At 32.6% G+C, this 18,847-nt stretch overlaps 1 protein-coding gene across 2 annotated transcripts in view; it reads right to left on the bottom strand.

Annotated features, from left to right (window-relative positions):
• LOC139482291 (C2 domain-containing protein 5-like) overlaps window positions 1-18,847 on the bottom strand; it is an 88,418-nt gene that overhangs the window by 27,008 nt on the left and 42,563 nt on the right. For both annotated transcript variants that reach the window (XM_071266089.1, XM_071266090.1), the window contains exons 20-21: window positions 1,273-1,335; window positions 132-230 (exon numbers count right to left, since the gene is read on the bottom strand). In XM_071266089.1, the coding sequence (XP_071122190.1) occupies window positions 132-230; window positions 1,273-1,335 (162 nt within the window). The remainder of the gene's footprint in view (window positions 1-131; window positions 231-1,272; window positions 1,336-18,847) is intronic.

Below are 18,847 nucleotides of genomic sequence, written 5' to 3'. Positions count from 1 at the left end.
ACAGTGATGAAATGATATATGTCAACTAGACAGCAGCTAAATGACACATCATTAAAAGAAATATGATCCCAATAGTGAAAGTATAAAGGGACATAACCCTATCTACCAAATGTAGAGTTATCTCCACTTACCAGATTATTCAATTCATGAATTTCTTTGTTTCTTTGAACTGTTTCTGTGATTTTCTTCTGTAAATCATTTAACTGGTTACATTCTCTGTCTGATGTTACCTGTAAAACAAAATAAACTGTTGACACAAACATATTCTTTTATAGTTTAAAGAAAAAGTTCAATAAAAAAAACACACTTTTAACATGTAAAAATCTATGCAAAACTTATCAGTCAATGAACAATGACAGAGGGTAAATATTGTTCTCACTAGAAAAAAAAAGATATGCCATTGACTTTGAAACTCTTCCATATAAAGTAAGGAGATGTGTAGTCCAACTAATTATGACGTCTTGATAGGCTATATTTTTGTTTTCTTTGAAGGCGTGAAAGAAAAAAATTATAATAGCCTTTCAAGACCTCATAATTATTTGGACTTGGAGATGTGGTATGATTGCCAATGAGACAGAAACTCTTCCATATAAAGTAAGGAGATGTGTAGTCCAACTAATTATGACGTCTTGATAGGCTATATTTTTTTTTTCTTTGAAGGCGTGAAAGAAAAAAATTATAATAGCCTTTCAAGACCTCATAATTATTTGGACTTGGAGATGTGGTATGATTGCCAATGAGACAGAAACTCTTCCATATAAAGTAAGGAGATGTGTAGTCCAACTAATTATGACGTCTTGATAGGCTATATTTTTTTTTCTTTGAAGTAAGGCGTGAAAGAAAAAAATTATAATAGCCTTTCAAGACCTCATAATTATTTGGACTAGGAGATGTGGTATGATTGCCAATGAGACAACTATCCAACAGACTCCAGAAAGTTTATATGTTAAAGTTTGTGACAGCTTATGTCTGTTTAATAGGACAAGGAAAAATTTCAAATCAATGAACCATGACTTTACTCTGTTGTTTAATTCTGCACAGTGACATATATTTATTTGCACCATTTCCTTTGATCTGTAGTGGACAGTTGTCTAGCTTACAATGAAATCAAAATAATCTTAAATTATACCCATCAAAAAACACATTTATGAATGAGACTTTTTTTAACAAGCAGTTCTTCACGATACAAGTATTACAATAAATAAAGTAAAAATATGATAACAAGTTTTGATCTGTATTAGCACAAATGTAATCATATCTTAGAAAACTTACTGGTCCCGAAACTTTAGGTATAAGAGGAGGTGGTAAGGCTGACAGGAACACAGCTGTGGCAGTCTGAAAGCAAAATAAGTAAACATAATTAGTTCTAACAGCAAAGTTCTAATATTCATACATGCTTTTCTATGACCCTTGAAATATATTATACACCGCTGGTCATAATAATATTAGTTACATAGTGTGCTAGTGACCTAATACGGTATATATGGGGTCAGTAAATTCCATATGGGGTGAGAGCGAAGCTCGAATCCCCATATGGAATTTACTGACCCCATATATACCGTATTACGTCACTAGCACACTATGTAACGAATTTATCTTACCGACTATCTTAACGTGTGAAATTAAGACTAGTGATTCTCAAAATGAGCAAGTCTTCAATACTGTTAGCGCTAAGAAAATACTTCCATTGATCCTACTAAAACAGATGCCAACAATAACGACTTGTAAGGTTTAAATGTGTTTTATGAATTTGTTTCAATCTTAATCATCAATTTCTTCGTCTGTTGGAACTTTTAAGAATTTTTCTCAGTACCGTTTCGTTTTTACAAAGGGACATAACACCATTACTAACCGTGTATGAAATAAGCCCCGCCCCCTTCTTACCTAATAAGGAATATAAAGGGACGTAACTCCACTACTAACCGTGTATGAGATAAGCCCCGCCTCCCTACTAACCTAATATCAAATATACACGGTTTGCACGCGGACGCTTTTAACCAATCATATTCCTGGAAATGTATAGGAGGTAAGATAAGATGCAATTCATAAGTATACATATATTCAATATTTGTATTTCATTCATTGTTTTGAAATAAAAGACATAATTCAAAGACAGTAAAAGTGACACCAGCTATTTAACTGCATATTTATTGGGCTGCATATATTTGTGAACATTTGATTTAGGCACAAAGTAAATTTTGTTTGGAAGCAAATTCAGTTATTTTCCATATATAAAAGAAACACAAATCAAAGATTATGGTGAAAGTGATCAGACACTAATTGAAATTTGACCTGTTTTTAGTAATAAGCATTGAAGAATTTGACGTGTATAAGTTTCAGAACATTTTGTTGTGACAATGTAAAGTTTAAGTGTGTGGAAACTGCAAATTCAGCAATGTTTCCATTTCTATGGGAAACATAATTGAAAATAGTGAATGTGACACCACGGCAACCAAAATTGGACTTCATTGATGATAATAAGCATTGTGTATAAGTTTCATAATAACTTTCATAGGCAAACTAAAGAACATAAAACAATTTTGTGATTGAAAGAAGTAAGGATGTAGAGTAGGAGGAGGGTAAACCTTAACGACCAATTAGCCAAAGAGTGGGTGTATAAATTACTAACAAGAAGTCTATTAACCTGAACTATTGGTTTAGTGATTAGTCCAAGGTCAGGATTATATATTTCAGTGCAATTGTTCAACGTCTGTCATATTTGTTTTTTGCATTGTCATAAACAAAGCCCCTAGTTTCGTGGTTTGTATAGTTTCACATTTCTAATGGCAGCACCTTTTATAGCTGACTACACTGTATTGGTTTTTCTATTTGCTTAAGGATTAACAGTGATCTATTATATGCACTGCAATCAAACTCTGGGGTATATAGTATTAATATTGAACAAGAATGTGTCACAAGTACATAGATGCCCTACTCACACGATCATTTTCTATGTTCAGTGGACCTTGAAATTGGAGTAAAAACTTTAATTTGAAATTGAAAGTAGAAAGATCATATCATAGGGAACATGTGTACTAAGTTTCAAGTGGATTGGACTTCAACTTCATCAAAAACTTTCTTGATCAAAAACTTTGACCTGAAGCGGGACGAATGGACGGACTAACAGACAGATGAACGTAGCCACAGACCAGAAAACATAATGCCCCTCTACTATCGTAGGCGGGGCTTAAAAATATCTCAATAATTTATATCACCTGAATTGTTAAATTTATAAATAAGATGATGTGGTATGATTGCTAATGAAGACTATTCACCAGAAGTTTAAATGAAGGGACTAGAAGCAATTACATGTCAGTTATAATAGAGCCTGACATGACAAACCTGTTTCATACAGGAAGAACAGACAGTAAACAAAATTGATGATACTTTATAAATACACATAGCTGAGAGGGTGATAGAGCAGACTGTTACCTGCAGAAAACATTGTCCAAGAAACTAAGCATAACATTCACCGATGAACCATGCAAATGAGGTCATTGTTATGTGAACCCTGTCATACAGACATGTTCACACTATAATAATTCAAAACAAATTATATACTGGTAAAATTGGGAATGGAAATGGGGAATATGTCAAAGACACAATTACAACCCAACCCATGAGCAGAAAACAGTAGGCCAAGGGTAAACCTTAATGCCCAATCAGAACATTCTGTTGTGACAATGTAGAGTTAGTGTGTCCTATTCTCAAAAGCTACAAGTGATAAGACCATCGCTGAGTTTGCTGTTTCTGGACACTAACTCTAAGTCTAATGGTAGTTCATTTATCACTTGTAGCTGCTGAGAATAGGACCTAGTCATGAAATTCAAAGTTAACCGATGATTAGTGAAAATGATATCAAGTTCAAAGGAATCTCAATAGAGCAATCTTTCTATGTCCCAAAATAGGTTGACCTTTTTGTAATAGTTGATTCATTATTATTTAGTAGATAAGTCCTTCTCATCATATCTATGATGGTGTGAAACTAAAACCCTCAGGGAAATCTATTTTATGATAGTATGATACTAAACCCATAACGGGAGGGATTGTGCTTGATTTTCAAATGATGAACACATAATCTTTTCAATCAGTTTAATTGAGGTCTGGAGCTGGCATGTCAGTATAGCTGCTAGTATTTTTTGTTAACGTATGTATCATTGTCATTTTGCTTTGTTTCTTGTGTTACATATACTTAAGACTTTTTTAACTGAGTTTTACTGTTTGATTGCTGTTTGTTTGATTATTGTACATTGACTAGAGGTATAGAGGGGTTGACATTTCACAAACATGTTTAACCCCACTACAATTTTGCACCTGTCCCAAGTCAGGAGTCTCTGGTCTTAGTTATTCTTGTCTGTTCTTTTTTAATTTTAGTTCATTTATATGTTTCAGAGTTTTGTATGATTCTCCATTTTCAATGAACTAATACATTTTTTTGTTTAGGAGTCAATGAAGTTCACCTTTGGGATCAGGATTTTCTCATAGTGTTGAAGACCCATTGATGGCCTTCAGCTGGTTTTTTTTAACTATTTGATTGGGTTGTTGTCACTTTGACACATTCCCCATTTCCATCCTCAATTTTATCTGATAAAAATTGAGGATTTTGAGGGTAAACATGAAAGAATTATAATTTACAATGAAAAAAAGCTTAATATGCAAATGTTGACAAACTAAAAATTTCATCCTTAACAGTTTTAATTTTTCCTCAATCCAAGATAAATTGGTAACAAAACGAATCTACAGTAACAACCAGAACTGTTCTTAATAGTTCATTCTTATGTTGTGGTAGCAATACACAGTTAGAAGTTTAGTTTCGCATTATGGCCCCCGTGAATTTTTTAAATATGAAAGTTTTTGTACAATAAAATTGATTTTTAGGTAATTGAAGAATAATATAGCCTTCTTAGTGGGTTTATATGAACATTTAGATTGATTTTAACATGTTTTATAGGCCATTTCAATGATTGACAGTCCGTATTTTCCTATCCGTACCGTTCATAGGTCCATAAATTATTGTAGTGTTTATCAACAAATATTTTGCGCTCGATCTTTTCAATTCAATTTTATGGAAAAACGAGCAGGAAGACATATGATTTTTTTTGGACCACTTGATAGATATAAACCTATGGATTCAGGAAAGGTATCACTGTAATTCATTGAAATTTTCCTTTAGACCAAATTTTGGAGACTTTTGTGACATGTTCACCCCCCTTTTTTGCTATATTTTGTATCTAAGAAATGCAGATTGTTGCCATGGTTACACCCAAAAGGGATTATATTTCACCCTTATGACCATTAGAAATCAAATCTATGGAAGATTCTCTTTCTACAAGTATATACATGCATAACACACATATAAAGCCTTCTTTGTTAGACAGGAGGGGAAAGGGGGTGTTTAAAAATTATGAGTGTCAATTTTAAGTTTTTTTCCTAACTGTGTATTGCTACCTGTACTGTTACACCACTGTCCTAGGTTAGGGGAGGGTTTGGATCTTGTTAACATATTTAATCCCCCCACATTCTGTATGTTTGTGCCTGTCTCAAGTCAGGAGCCTGTAATTCAGTGGTTGTTGTTTGTTGATGTGTTAAATATTTGTTTTTCATTATTTTTTTTGTACATAATGATGAATTAGGCCATTAGTTTTCTCATTTGAATTGTTTTACATGTGTCATTTCGGGGCCTTTTATAGCTGGCTATAAGCAGTATATCTTATATTCATTAGTGAAGGCTGCACAGGAACCTATAGTTGATAATTTCTGTGTAATTTGGTTTTCTTGTGAAGAATTGTTTTTTTTTTTGCAATCATACCCAGATTCTTTTATATATTCTGTGATTGGTAGATATAATTCATAGTGTACAAGTTTCATAACATGTTGTGACATTTGGACAGATATCCAGATGTATTAAACCAAATGCAGAGGAAGGGCAAGTGCTTTAAGTGCTATTTTATCACAGTAAAACCTTCAACTAGGAACAAGAGCAAACTCCTTAAATCAAGTTCAAGAAAACCTTGTATTTTGTAGAAGGAATTCTATATATCATGCTAACCCTAACGGGATATAGGATAATGCAAACAAATATTGAGAAGTGAAATCTATTAAAACTGCACCAAAACGTCACCAAAAAAAATTACAGAACAATGCAAAACTTCATGAAACCGCATATAGTTACAATATATTACAAACTTTAACCTGAAGGAGGACAGACAGCAAACAAACAAACTGACGCACAAACCAGAAAACATAATGCCCCTCTACTATTGTATGTGGGTCATAAAAAGTGCTGATGAGTTTCTCAAAACATAAATTATCCCAATAATAGTTGCAGTCACATTGACATATACATGCACCCCTCATCTCTGTTAATTTATATCTGGAGATGTGTCTTGATCATATATCTAACTATAAATAAAGGAACTCTAGACAAGTACTGTGGATTCATTATTATTCGTTGGATACCAATTTTCGTGGTTTTCGAGGGTACGGGTAAACCACGATTTCAAATGTACCACGAACATCATTTTTTCAATAGGCTTTGTATGCAGAGATTTGGCAAAACCACGAAATCAAATATCCACGAATAGGCAAGTTTTCAGTAGTCCAGGAAAATTGATACCCACGAAAATAAATGAATCCACAGTAGTCCATTAACCTTGCAGATATTCCGTATGTGCAAAATCAAAGTGAGGAGCATGTAAATCAGTGGTTGTTGTTTGTTGAGGTATGTCATATTTTTTTTTTCTTGTTTTGTACCTAAATCAGGCTGTTAATTTTCTTGTTTGAATAGTAGCTGACTATGTTAGAAGCATTTTACACATTGTTGAAGGCAATATGATTACCTATAATCATTAGTCTCATTGGCAATCATACCATATCTCAACTCTGGACTGGTGTTATTTGGTGTTGTATTGGATTCTGCTCAATTTTGGCCAACCATTCTTTTTTTTACTAAATGTGAAAATTGTGCTATTAAAGACATTTATGCCACAACACTGTTAAATAATACCAAACAAATCAATTATCTTTCATATATTTATTAAATAAAACATCCAATATGGAAAAGAAACAGGGAAAATCAAAACAATAACATTATTTTAATTTAAACTCAAACTCATTCACACATAATGTATACATTCTTCTACAAGCAAACAAAATTATAAAAAAATGTTCAATTGACAATGGGACTTATAAAAAAACATTATACTATTAGAATGATTAGTTGCCAATTAATACACATCCTAAACCACACATTACATACTCTTACAAACATTTAACCATGAAATTAATAAATACTTTCTTTCATAAATAATATACAGTTATCTATGTCTTTACATACCGGTATATTTACACCTGTCTATACACATATACACACTTCATTATTTACAAAGCACTAACTTATAACATATTTATTGCATTTTAGTAACCATGTAGTTCTGAATCTTCTCTATATAACAGATTAAGACTGATTTTTTTTTCTCACGTTGTAATTATCTTTTATTTTTACTCAATTTTCATATTTGAATACTTGCTAGAAATTCAATAAAAATCCTCTATATTTAGGCAAATTATACAGGTTTTGAGGTCACTAGATCCTTATATAAAAAAATTATGAAACTTTTTATGTTAAGAGAACAAAAAGATAAATTGATTAATAAAAAAGTAACAACATAATGAATTCCAAATAAGGTCTTAAATATGACAAACATTTTGGAAGAAGACATACAATCCTAACACTTTCATTAATAAAATCAAAGTAAAAACTTTTAAAAAACTTTAAAAAAAAGTTTACAGAATAAAACAATAAAATATACTAAAACAAAGCATAACAATATCTAGTGTGATGACAAAGTTCTGAATAATACTACTGAAAGTTAGTACATCTTACACAGAGACTTTTGGACCAACTATTAATAATTCCAGTTTATGGCACATTACTTGAATATAATTGCTAAGGACGAGTTCATTGTTGGAGCAGTATTTAGTGATGAAATATAACAGTTTATCATATTAACCACTAATAAAGTCTGTTCATTAAGATATCAAAGTAGACGCTACACTGAAGTTTAACACTGAAGAAATTTCTGATGAGTTTTTTAATACCGGGTACAACGGTATTATCCCATTCCTTTATACCAAACTTCTGACAAGTAACAGTCTTTACTGCAGTCATGATGTCAGAATCTAGAGGGAAGAGTGCTGTAAACCTCGGCATGGTAACACACTGGGACAGCTCAGGTATAGAGAAAAGCTGCCACATGAGATCTCGGGCAAAGAGGTGTGGTTTCGTCTCATTGATCCCTATAAAGGCAAACGAACTGATCTGTTTGGTGGTGTAATCAAAGAGCTGCCTGTACTCATACTGAATGTCACTATAGTCCTCCATTAAATTTGCAAACTTGGAAGCAGGAAGTCTGGAGTTAAGAATATGTGGCGGAATCTTCATTAAACTCTGAATGTTGCGTCTGCTGTTCTGAGCAGGGTAGGAGTTGGTGACCTTCTCCCCCTTGTACTTATGACAGATGTAACCAGCAATGGTTGAGGGACTACATGGTGGGGTCTGTATTGCACTTGCTGTCTGTTGAGTGGTAAGATTAGTAGATGAAGATACTTGGTTGACAGACACTGGACCATCACAGCTTACACAAACCTTCCGTCTTTTACCAAGAGGTGTGTCTTCACATGACATGTAGTTATCAAAGTTGACATCACATAACATCTTCATAGGTGTTGACTCAAAGAGACGTTTGCGAGCTGATTGTCTAGTAGTGACACCTACTGGTCTAGTATCTGGTGTTGACTGATGAGTAAGTCCAATAACTTCTTCAGTCTCAATATCACTGCTATACTGTATAGAACATATTGGTTTAACAGGTTGGTCAGAATGGTCAGAATGGTCAGAATGATCTGGTTGGTGGGTTGAAACTGTTGATAAAGTCGATTCTAAAGTGTTTGGATTGTCTTGTTGTCTGTTGACAAGTAACTTGGTTGTTGTTTGATTTGGTTGTTTGCAACTTGATTGGCTGATACCTGTTGTAATCTGGTGAATATCTATACTAGAAGACTGTCTATTTGTGGCGGAATGTTCATATAAAAGCTGAGGGCTGACTTCAGTGCAGACTAATGGACTACCTTGGTGGACATAATAGAAGAGATCATCGAATGTAGAGTCCACGTTAATGTCTATTAGATCATCATGTAGCATGGTAACATTCTGTTGAAGGTTGTAGGTTTGATTTAATGAGTTGATCAGTTCATTGTTGATTTGCTGTTCTGTTTTTTCGTTGTCACTAGAGGGCAGTGTTGTCATGGAGATGAAGGAATCTCTTAGGATGCTCTGGAGTTCTGTTGCTTCATCTTCATTGAGCAATGAGCTGTGAACAGATAACTCTGATAAACTAGGTGATGACAAACAGACGCTTAACATCTGGTCAAGAAGTCTTGAAGCTGTCTCTGGATGATTAGAAGTACTGGTTGATTGGTTGATCAATGGTTGACTTGATGAAGTCACTGACAGATTTTCTGTGTTGGTACACTGGGATGGTGGTAACTGACCTTCAATAGAACTGTCTTGTTGATAAATAGGTGTTGAAATGGTTGGACCTACTTCTAGTACAGTTGTGACAGTTGGTAGTTGACTTTCTGGTAGTTGACTAGTAGATGAGTTGATGATAGTTTGTTGTCTAGGAGATGATTTAGCTGGAAGAGGAGTCCCTTTACGAGAGGAGCCTGAGCTACCTGATGATTTGATTTTCTTCTCGATGTCATTAATCAGGTTTCTGACTGACCTAACTGGTGTTGGAGTAAGCTGTGGTGTGTTCTTGTCACAAAAGTCACTAGCTCCAGTATAGTATGGTAACTGGAAGGCTGCTACTAAAGGATTATCTGATGGAGGTGATGTCATAACTTTGTTGGTTGGTGTTGTGATTGCTGGCTGAGTGGATGTTACATGTTCAAACTCTGAACTATTATGGAGACTTGTTTCCTTGACATTTGATGACTGATTTGGTTGTGCATTGGATAATGGAGACTGGTTAGGTGTAGGCATATCTGTTTGATTAAGACAGGTCTTTGGTAAAATTGACTGATAGGCTGCAACAGGTAATATGGCTGGTTGTTTGGTTGTAGATATGGATGACTGATTTTGGTAAGACATAGATCCAGTTGGAGTATCTGGAAAGTTGCTAAAGGATACAGCTGAATGATTCTGGTGGGAAAATGATTGATGTGGTAATATAGGTGACAGGTTTGATATGGATATGGTTGACTGATTTTGATAGCAAAATGATGGTGGTGGCACTATAGGTGACAAGTTGGATATAGATATGGTTGACCGATTCTGGTAAATCTCTGTCCTGTTTGTTTGCATTAGCGGTACAGGTAATATAGGGGCCTCTGGTAAAATGGAGATAAATATCTGTGAGTGGTTAGGTGTAGATATGTCCGGATCGAATAACAATAGTTGAGAGAAATCAGCGTAGGTGATGTCTTGTGATAGAAGACAGCTAAGCCGTTGATTGGACATATTCCACTCATTGGTATAAGGTGCTGTACAGTGGTTAGACATGGTGTGTAATTGTCTGGTAGTCATCAAAGTTTGGATTTATCTGAAAATTAAAAAGATATCAGTAATAAAGAATGCTAAACAAAGATTTTATATATATGAACTACAAAATGTTTTATGATATATTTGCAATGCTTTCAAGAGAAATACATTTAAATTCAAAGTAAACACCTTCTATATGCCCTGTCTTGTTGGACTCATTGAGTATAATACTACATTTTACAATATTTGGTATAGTTGCAAACAATATTGTTGTTCTTTTGAACAGACTCTATCAATACCACAATATGAATAACTTTTCTCGATATATGAATATATTTTTTGACACTAATCAATGTAACATTTTCAGACGAAAATTTCAACTATAAATTAGCCATTACCATTTCAATTGAATTTTAATTCCTGGCACAATTGTCCATGACAAATTAACAAATTAATAACAAAAAAATACCAAATATTTCTTCGTTCAAGTATAACATAAGTAATAAATAATCATAAAGGCTCTTAAGAACCTGAAAAGTTCATGCAATATTGATATTCACGTAAAAATCAGGATTAGAGAATTAGATTCAATGATTGATTGATTGGTCTTACAACAGGATTGTACTATTTCGTATTGCTGATATTAACCTATGATATACAAGTTTCATTAAATTCTGGTGAGAATAGAACACATGAGAGCTGTTACAATACAATTTTTTTCATATTATCAATATTTTCAGGTGGGAAAAACTCTTTTCTTTTCTTTCAAAAATACTTGATCAACACTGATCTATGAAATCTTCAAGGAACCCATAATATGAATTTCATAAAGATCTGGCCAGAAAGGTACACATTAGAGCACTCATAAGACAACATTCTGTATAATTGTACCCATGTGAGCCCTAATAATGCTATTTTCAATATAATGAATATTTTCAAAGGGCATAAGTCTTTTAAACATGAAAGCGTTAGCAATACCGGTCGACTAAAAAATAAACTATTGCAACATTAGCATGATACACCAGTTACATTTTCAAAAAATAAAGTTCAATCACTTCTCAATATCATATCAGAAATTTATGAAAATCAAAAGGGAGCTTTTATTAATAGATTTAAACACTTCGCCAAAGTTTCATGAAAACTGCTGAAAACATTTTTGACGTATTGTCCGAAAACTGGAAAAAAACATCTTTTATGATGAATAAAACCCAGAAACATTAAATCAAAAATTTAAAGGGAGCTTACATCAATAGATATAAACAATTCACCAAAGTTTCATGAGAACTGCATTTTTGAGGAAAATCCCCCATTTTTTTTAATGAATAAACTCCAATAACTTGTAAACTTAAAATCTAACCAGATGCTCCGCAGGGCACAGCTTTATACAACCGCAGAGGTTGAACCCTGAACGGTTGGGGCAAGTATGGACACAACATACAAGCTGGATTCAGCTCTAAATTTGGATTGTGATTAAATAGTTGACACAGCATAGGTTTCTGACACAGAATGAATGTGGTCTAATGAACTTAAAATTTTTGTTTTGCCTTTGAGCAATTCACTATGCTGTTGAATATTAATCCTCTCAAAAAATGTTTGAAGAAATTCTTTTTATTTATGAAATCTGAAATGAGAAAAATTTGAACCCCACCCCCTCCTCCCATTTTTTTTTTCACATCCCTCTTTCCCTTATTCCAAAACTGATCTCAATTCAAATTTCTAATGGAGTTTGCAACAATAACTACTCATTTAAATACATCATAAAATATTAAAATGTAAAAAAAGTGCTTGTTATCACTGAATGGTAAAGATTGTTTTAATTTATCAGTTGGTAGTAAAAGTGAATATACATTGTATATTGTATAAAACAATGATTTAAGTTGATTCAACTACTATTCTGGACAAAGAAAGATAACTCCAATTGAAAATTTCTTGCTATTGCGCAATATTATGCAATTAGATATTTCTTGCTATTACCCAATACTGTGCAATTGAAAATATTTGCTATTGCACAATACTGTGCAATTGAAGATTTCTTGCTATTGCGCAATACTGTGCAATTGAAAATTTCTTGCTATTGCACAATACTGTGCAATTGAAGATTTCTTGCTATTGCTGAATACTGTGTAATTGAAAATTTCTTGCTATTGCACAATACTTAATATAATAATTTTGGATCCTGATTTGGACCAACTTGAAAACTGGGCCATAATCAAAAATCTAAGTACATGTTTAGATTCAGCATATCAAAGAAGCCCAAGAATTCAATTTTTGTTAAAATCAAACTTAGTTTAATTTTGGACCCTTTGGACTTTAATGTAGACCAATTTGAAAATGGGACCAAAAATTAAGAATCTACATACACAGTTAGATTTGACATATCAAAGAACCCCAAATATTCAATTTTTGATGAAATCAAACAAAGTTTAATTTTGGACCCCAATTTTGACCAACTTGAAAACTGGGCCAATAATCAAAAATCTAAGTACATTTTTAGATTCAGCATATCAAAGAACCCCAAGGATTCAATTTTTGTTAAAATCAAACTAAGTTTAATTTTGGACCCTTTGGACCTTAATGTAGACCAATTTGAAAACGGGACCAAAAGTTAAGAATCTACATACACAGTTAGATTCGGCATATCAAAGAACCCCAATTATTCAATTTTTGATGGAATCAAACAAAGTTTAATTTTGGCCCCTTTGGGCCCCTTTTTCCTAAACTGTTGGGACCAAAACTCTCAAAAATCAATCCCAACCTTCCTTTTATGGTCATAAACCTTGTGTTTAAATTTCATAGATTTCTATTTACTTATACTAAAGTTATGGTGCGAAAACCAAGAAAAATGCTTATTTGGGCCCCTTTTTGGCCCCTAATTCCTAAACTGTTGGGACTTCAACTCCCAAAATCGATCCCAACCTTCCTTTTGTGGTCATAAACCTTGTGTTTAAATTTCATTGATTTTTATTTACTTAAACTAAAGTTATAGTGCGAAAACCAAGAAAATGCTTATTTGGGCCCTTTTTGGCCCCTAATTCCTAAAATGTTGGGACCAAAACTCCCAAAATCAATCCCAACCTTTCTTTTGTGGTCATAAACCTTGTGTTAAAATTTCATAGATTTCTATTCACTTTTACTAAAGTTAGAGTGCGAAAACTAAAAGTATTCGGACGATGACGACGACACCAACGTGATACCAATATACGACCAAAAAATTTTCAATTTTTGCGGTCGTATAAAAATTTCGAAAAATGGAAAAGGATTACTTGCAAATTGGTGAAAGCATTTTGGAGATATTGTTTGAAAACTGGAAAATCACCCTTTTTATTCTGAATAAAAAAGCACGTAACTCTGAATTGCAAAATCTAAAATTTATAAAAAAACAACTATAGATATATACAATTCACCAAAGTTTTATACAAATTGGTAAAGCCTTTTTAAAGTTAATATCCGACATGTTGACATGGGATAGACAGACAGACAGATTGAGGGACATCAGTATGCCATAACACATCCAGTAAACAGGCCTATAATTACAAAAATTTACGAAAAATGGTTAAAAATTGACTTTAAAAGGAAATAACTCTTAAGGGGTCACTTGACAATTTTAACTCATGTTAAGGAGGCTCGCGGGTATAAAAAATTCAGCAAAAAATTAAACATTTGTTTTTTCATTACAAATTTTATTTATTACACTATTAGTTATTACTTTATAATATGGTACAAAAATCACCCAGACAAATCAATTTGGTTTGGCCACAGATGACTTTAAAAATGATTATATCATTGAACAAGCTCCAAATTACCTCCCTTTGGTGCAAAAATGTCATTTTTTGACGTTTTAATTGAAATATCTTTTTTAACTCATAGGTGACCTATATTTTTTATCATTGTTTTCAAACAAGCTGTACATAGAGTAAATAATTGTAAAATTTAAGCGATTTCTCTAATTTAGTTCTTTTTTTATTTCGATATAACCAATATTTCTCCTATTAGTTCAACAGAAAAAAAGGACATCAACAAAAATGTATGCTTCTTTCGGAGGCAGATTGTGGGCTTAAATGAACGGTGACCTCATATTTTTATTTTATATTTCTATTAGGTATATGATAAAGTTTAATCATAGAAAAAAATAGCAAAATTCTATATTAGAAAAAAAAGTTGATTTAGACCCGCAAGCCCCCTTAACTTAATTGTAGATCTTAATTTAATGAACATAATTACTGTTTACTTTTTATCTCTATGATAATACTTTATATAATAACCAAACCTGAAATTTTCTTAAAATTACTAATTCAGGGGCAGCAACCAAACAAACATATTGTCTTATTGGTCCAAGAATTTCAGGGCAGATAAATTTTGGCCTGATGAACAATTTTACTCCATGTCGGATTTGCTGTCAACGTGTTGCTTTCAGAGATATAAGCCAATAATAGCATTTTACCCCTATGTTATATTTTTAGCCGAGTATGCCATTTTGGTTGGCAGGCAGGGTTGTCTTGAAATTTTTTAGAACTAGATAATCCAATGATTATTATAGATAAGTATGTTTAAATTTGGCCCAGTTGTATCAGAGTACCAGATTTTTGTAAAACTTAACAGACAACGACAGACTCCCTAGCCCTTGGCCCTGGTGAACTAATATTTAAAAAAGAATAATGTGTTTGCGAAAATGGTAAATTGTAATTCACTTAATGAAAAACATTGTGTTCCATACATTCATTCACAAAAATATCCAAAACAGATTAGGATATTCACAGAAACAGCTTTTTGTTAGTCTTGTATTATTTTAATTTTAGTTTCTTGTGTACAATTTGGATATTAGTATGGCGTTCATTATCACTGGACTAGTATATATTTGTTTAGGGGCCAGCTGATGGACGCCTCCGGGTGCGGGAATTTCTCGCTACATTGAAGACCTGTTGGTGACCTTCTGCTGTTGTTTTTTATTTGGTCGGGTTGTTGTCTCTTTGACACATTCCCCATTTCCATTCTCAATTTTATGAATATCAAAGCAGGATTGACAGACCAGGTTAAACTTGATCAGTTTGTGGATACTATTGAGGGTGTAAATCCATTAAAAAATCGCTATGATGAAACATTAAGGAAGACAGGTAGTAGACACTTTGGTTATTAGCAATTATAGGCAAAAGAGCTTTAGAAATTCAAAAGTATGCTATAGGTTGCATTTTTGTAATATTGACAATGTATTTTCCCATACGTAGAAACTCCCTTTACAGCTAAAACTGTACCACTTTTACCAAGAAGTTTTGAAAAAAATCATATCCTGGAATGGAAAGTTCATAAGCACTACTATTTTTTTCAAAGTTCAAATATAGGGCTGTGCGGCATATTTTCAATGTTTATAGGTCCCAAAGTTTAAACTAACACTAAATTTCTTAACTACCCCTACCTCGACTGTAGGGTTACCACAGATTTCAATATAAATAATATTCCCAAGTTATGTCTGGATGAGATGCAAGCTACAGATCAGAACTGGGAACCAGTATGTAAACAAAATTAATTATCTATGAATATCTCCCCAAAAGAGGCGTGGTTTGAGAAACAGCTGTATTTACAAAGTGCAACCTATAATTGAAATTTTTACAGTGAATCCAGTTCATTTCATGCAGACACAAAACGTCCAATCAAATTCAATATAATTATCTGCTCTTGATTTAAAATATACTTAACAAAACTTATATTATTTTTGTTATTTACTCTTTTTTTAGATATTTATGTTGTATTTTTAACAATATTTGGTCAATTATTTGTAACATGACCAAAATACACCATAACATTTGCATCAATTTTGAATATATCATTTGCACCAGGCACATAGTTTTCATTTGCTCCAACTTTGAAAATCAATGCGCCAGGCACATAGCCAATCATTTGCGCCATTTTGATTTTAACCAGATAAGGATTTTAGACTAAAAGAACAAACAACAGCACTGATTTGTTTCACTTAGACTTTAAGAAACATTTTTACTCACACCACTCAATTAATTTACATTTTTATGGATGTCACATATAAAATATGTACAATAAGTTATGTAAAATTTTTATCTATTGGCAAAGCAGCAGCTGTATGAAAACATATGAAAAAGGAATAAAAATGGACTTTGTTGGTGAAAAGTCTCAAGATAAAATTAAGGATGAAAACAGGAAATGTTTCAACAACTTGACCAAAGAGCAGAAAACAGCCGAAAAAACCCCACCCATTAATTAAATGGAGAATTGCAATGTTAGCACTCTCATGTATTCAATTCTTGCTAGATTTTTATATAACATCAAACTTATATCATAAGTTTATATCAGCTTTTTAAAAGAGTTATGCCCCTTGGAAACATTAGTTATATAAACAATTGAATTATTTGAGTTCTCAAGTGTACATAGGTATTAAAAACAACACAGTGAGAAAATCCTGCACTCAGAGGCGTGCTTCAGTTGACCCCTGAACAAAAATGTTTACTAGTTCAGTCAAAATGGATGTCATATTAAAATCCAAAATATATAAATGTACTAAAATTATAAATTGTACAAAACTATCAAAGACCAAAGCTCCTGACTTAACAGGGTTAAACATGTTTTGTGATGTGTTGTAGAGAATATATAACAAGGGTACAGTTCATTAGAAGTATTGCATACAAATACTCATATGGGAAAAATATGAAAATTTGATTCTGCCATCAAACTGTTAATTTTTTATTTTAAAAAGGTGCTATTTTAGGAAAGATGTTTATAGACTTAAAACTTGTACGCTTTTAACACCTGTGTTGACTAGCTAAAGTAAATTAAACGAGTTTATTACATCTGTCCTTTTCCTCACTTGGTAGAGACATATAATAACAATATGTAGAAAATGGTCGATTAAATCTGGTTTCCGATTCTTATCAGTTTTCTTAAATGAGGTAATTCAAACTGCCCTTAATAAAACTAGAGATATAAGCCAAAAACTGCATTTAACCCCTGTGTTCTATTTTAGCAATGTGGCTATCTTTGTTAGCAAGCAGGATTATCAGACACAATTTTCAAATAAATACCCTAATGATGATTGTGGCCTAGTTTGGTTAATTTTGTCTCAGTAGTTTCAGGAAAAGTTTTTGTAAAAGGTTACAAAAATTTAGGAAAAATTGTTACATACTGACTTTAGGGACTACAACTCGGTATTAAAGGGGTCAATTGACAATTTTGGTGATGTTAACTTACTGTAGATCTTACTTTACTGATACTCTTTTATTATTGCTGTTCCCAGTGTATCTCTATTTATAATAATATTCAAGATGATAACAAAAAACTGCAAAATTTCCTTAAAATTACCAATTCATGGGCAGAACCCAACAACAGGTTTTCTGGTTCATCTGAAAATTTCATGGGACATAAATGTTGACCTGATGAGTGCTTTGGTAAGGCCAACTAAAATTAATTAGTAGATTTTCATCCAAAGTTTTGAAAAAAATGGGGCGGGTGGGAGAATTTTATTTTTTAAATTTTATTTAATATGAAACCTTTTTGTGACGTAAACTTCATATATATATATATGCAAGTGTTATAATTAGCTTTTATCATATATTTAGTACAAAATACAGCAATTTTGTATATCTAATAAAGGTTCTTTTTTCCAGTCTGTATCACCTACCCTGTATCGCATACCCCGTATCGCATAGCTAAACCCGTATCGCATAGCAAAATCCGTATCGCATACCTTGCGTGACGTCATAATTAAAATGACGTCAACGATTGACCTATGACGTCCAGTTGCTGCATTTTCAGGCTTAGGGAAAAAATGATTTCTATTAAAAAAAAATGTCCTATCATTTCAACTAAAATCGATTTTTTCCAAATAATTATTACCCAGTAACTTCACGAGCGATTTGTATTTAAAATAGTACAATAAAATGTAGAAATATCTGAAGTTTTATTGTTTATTTGGTCATAATTTTCGTGAAGTTTGTTTCTGCACAAATGCATTTTTTTACAATTTTAATTTGGTTTTAAAAAATATATGATAAACAGAATAATACATGGCAAAATCCGTATCACATGCCGTATCACCCTCGACCAATATCATCCCTCGGGCCTAAAGGCCCTCGTGCTGATATTGGTATCTCGGGATGATACGGCATATGATACGGATATTGCCATGTATTATTCTCTATATACCATGTACATGTGTAAACATGTATAAAGAATCGTACATAATTTTTCAAATTCTTAAATAAATATCTCTGATTGGCAACGACTGTTCTACATGCAATTATTTGCTACTTTAGAAACATATTTCCAGTAAACATGGTAAACAGT

The sequence above is a fragment of the Mytilus edulis genome, chromosome 7 (assembly GCF_963676685.1).
Source record: "Mytilus edulis chromosome 7, xbMytEdul2.2, whole genome shotgun sequence".
Taxonomy (NCBI): Eukaryota; Metazoa; Mollusca; class Bivalvia; order Mytilida; family Mytilidae; genus Mytilus; species Mytilus edulis.
The sequence above is the reverse complement of the archived record's forward strand: the minus strand, read 5'-3'. Positions and strand labels throughout refer to the sequence as shown.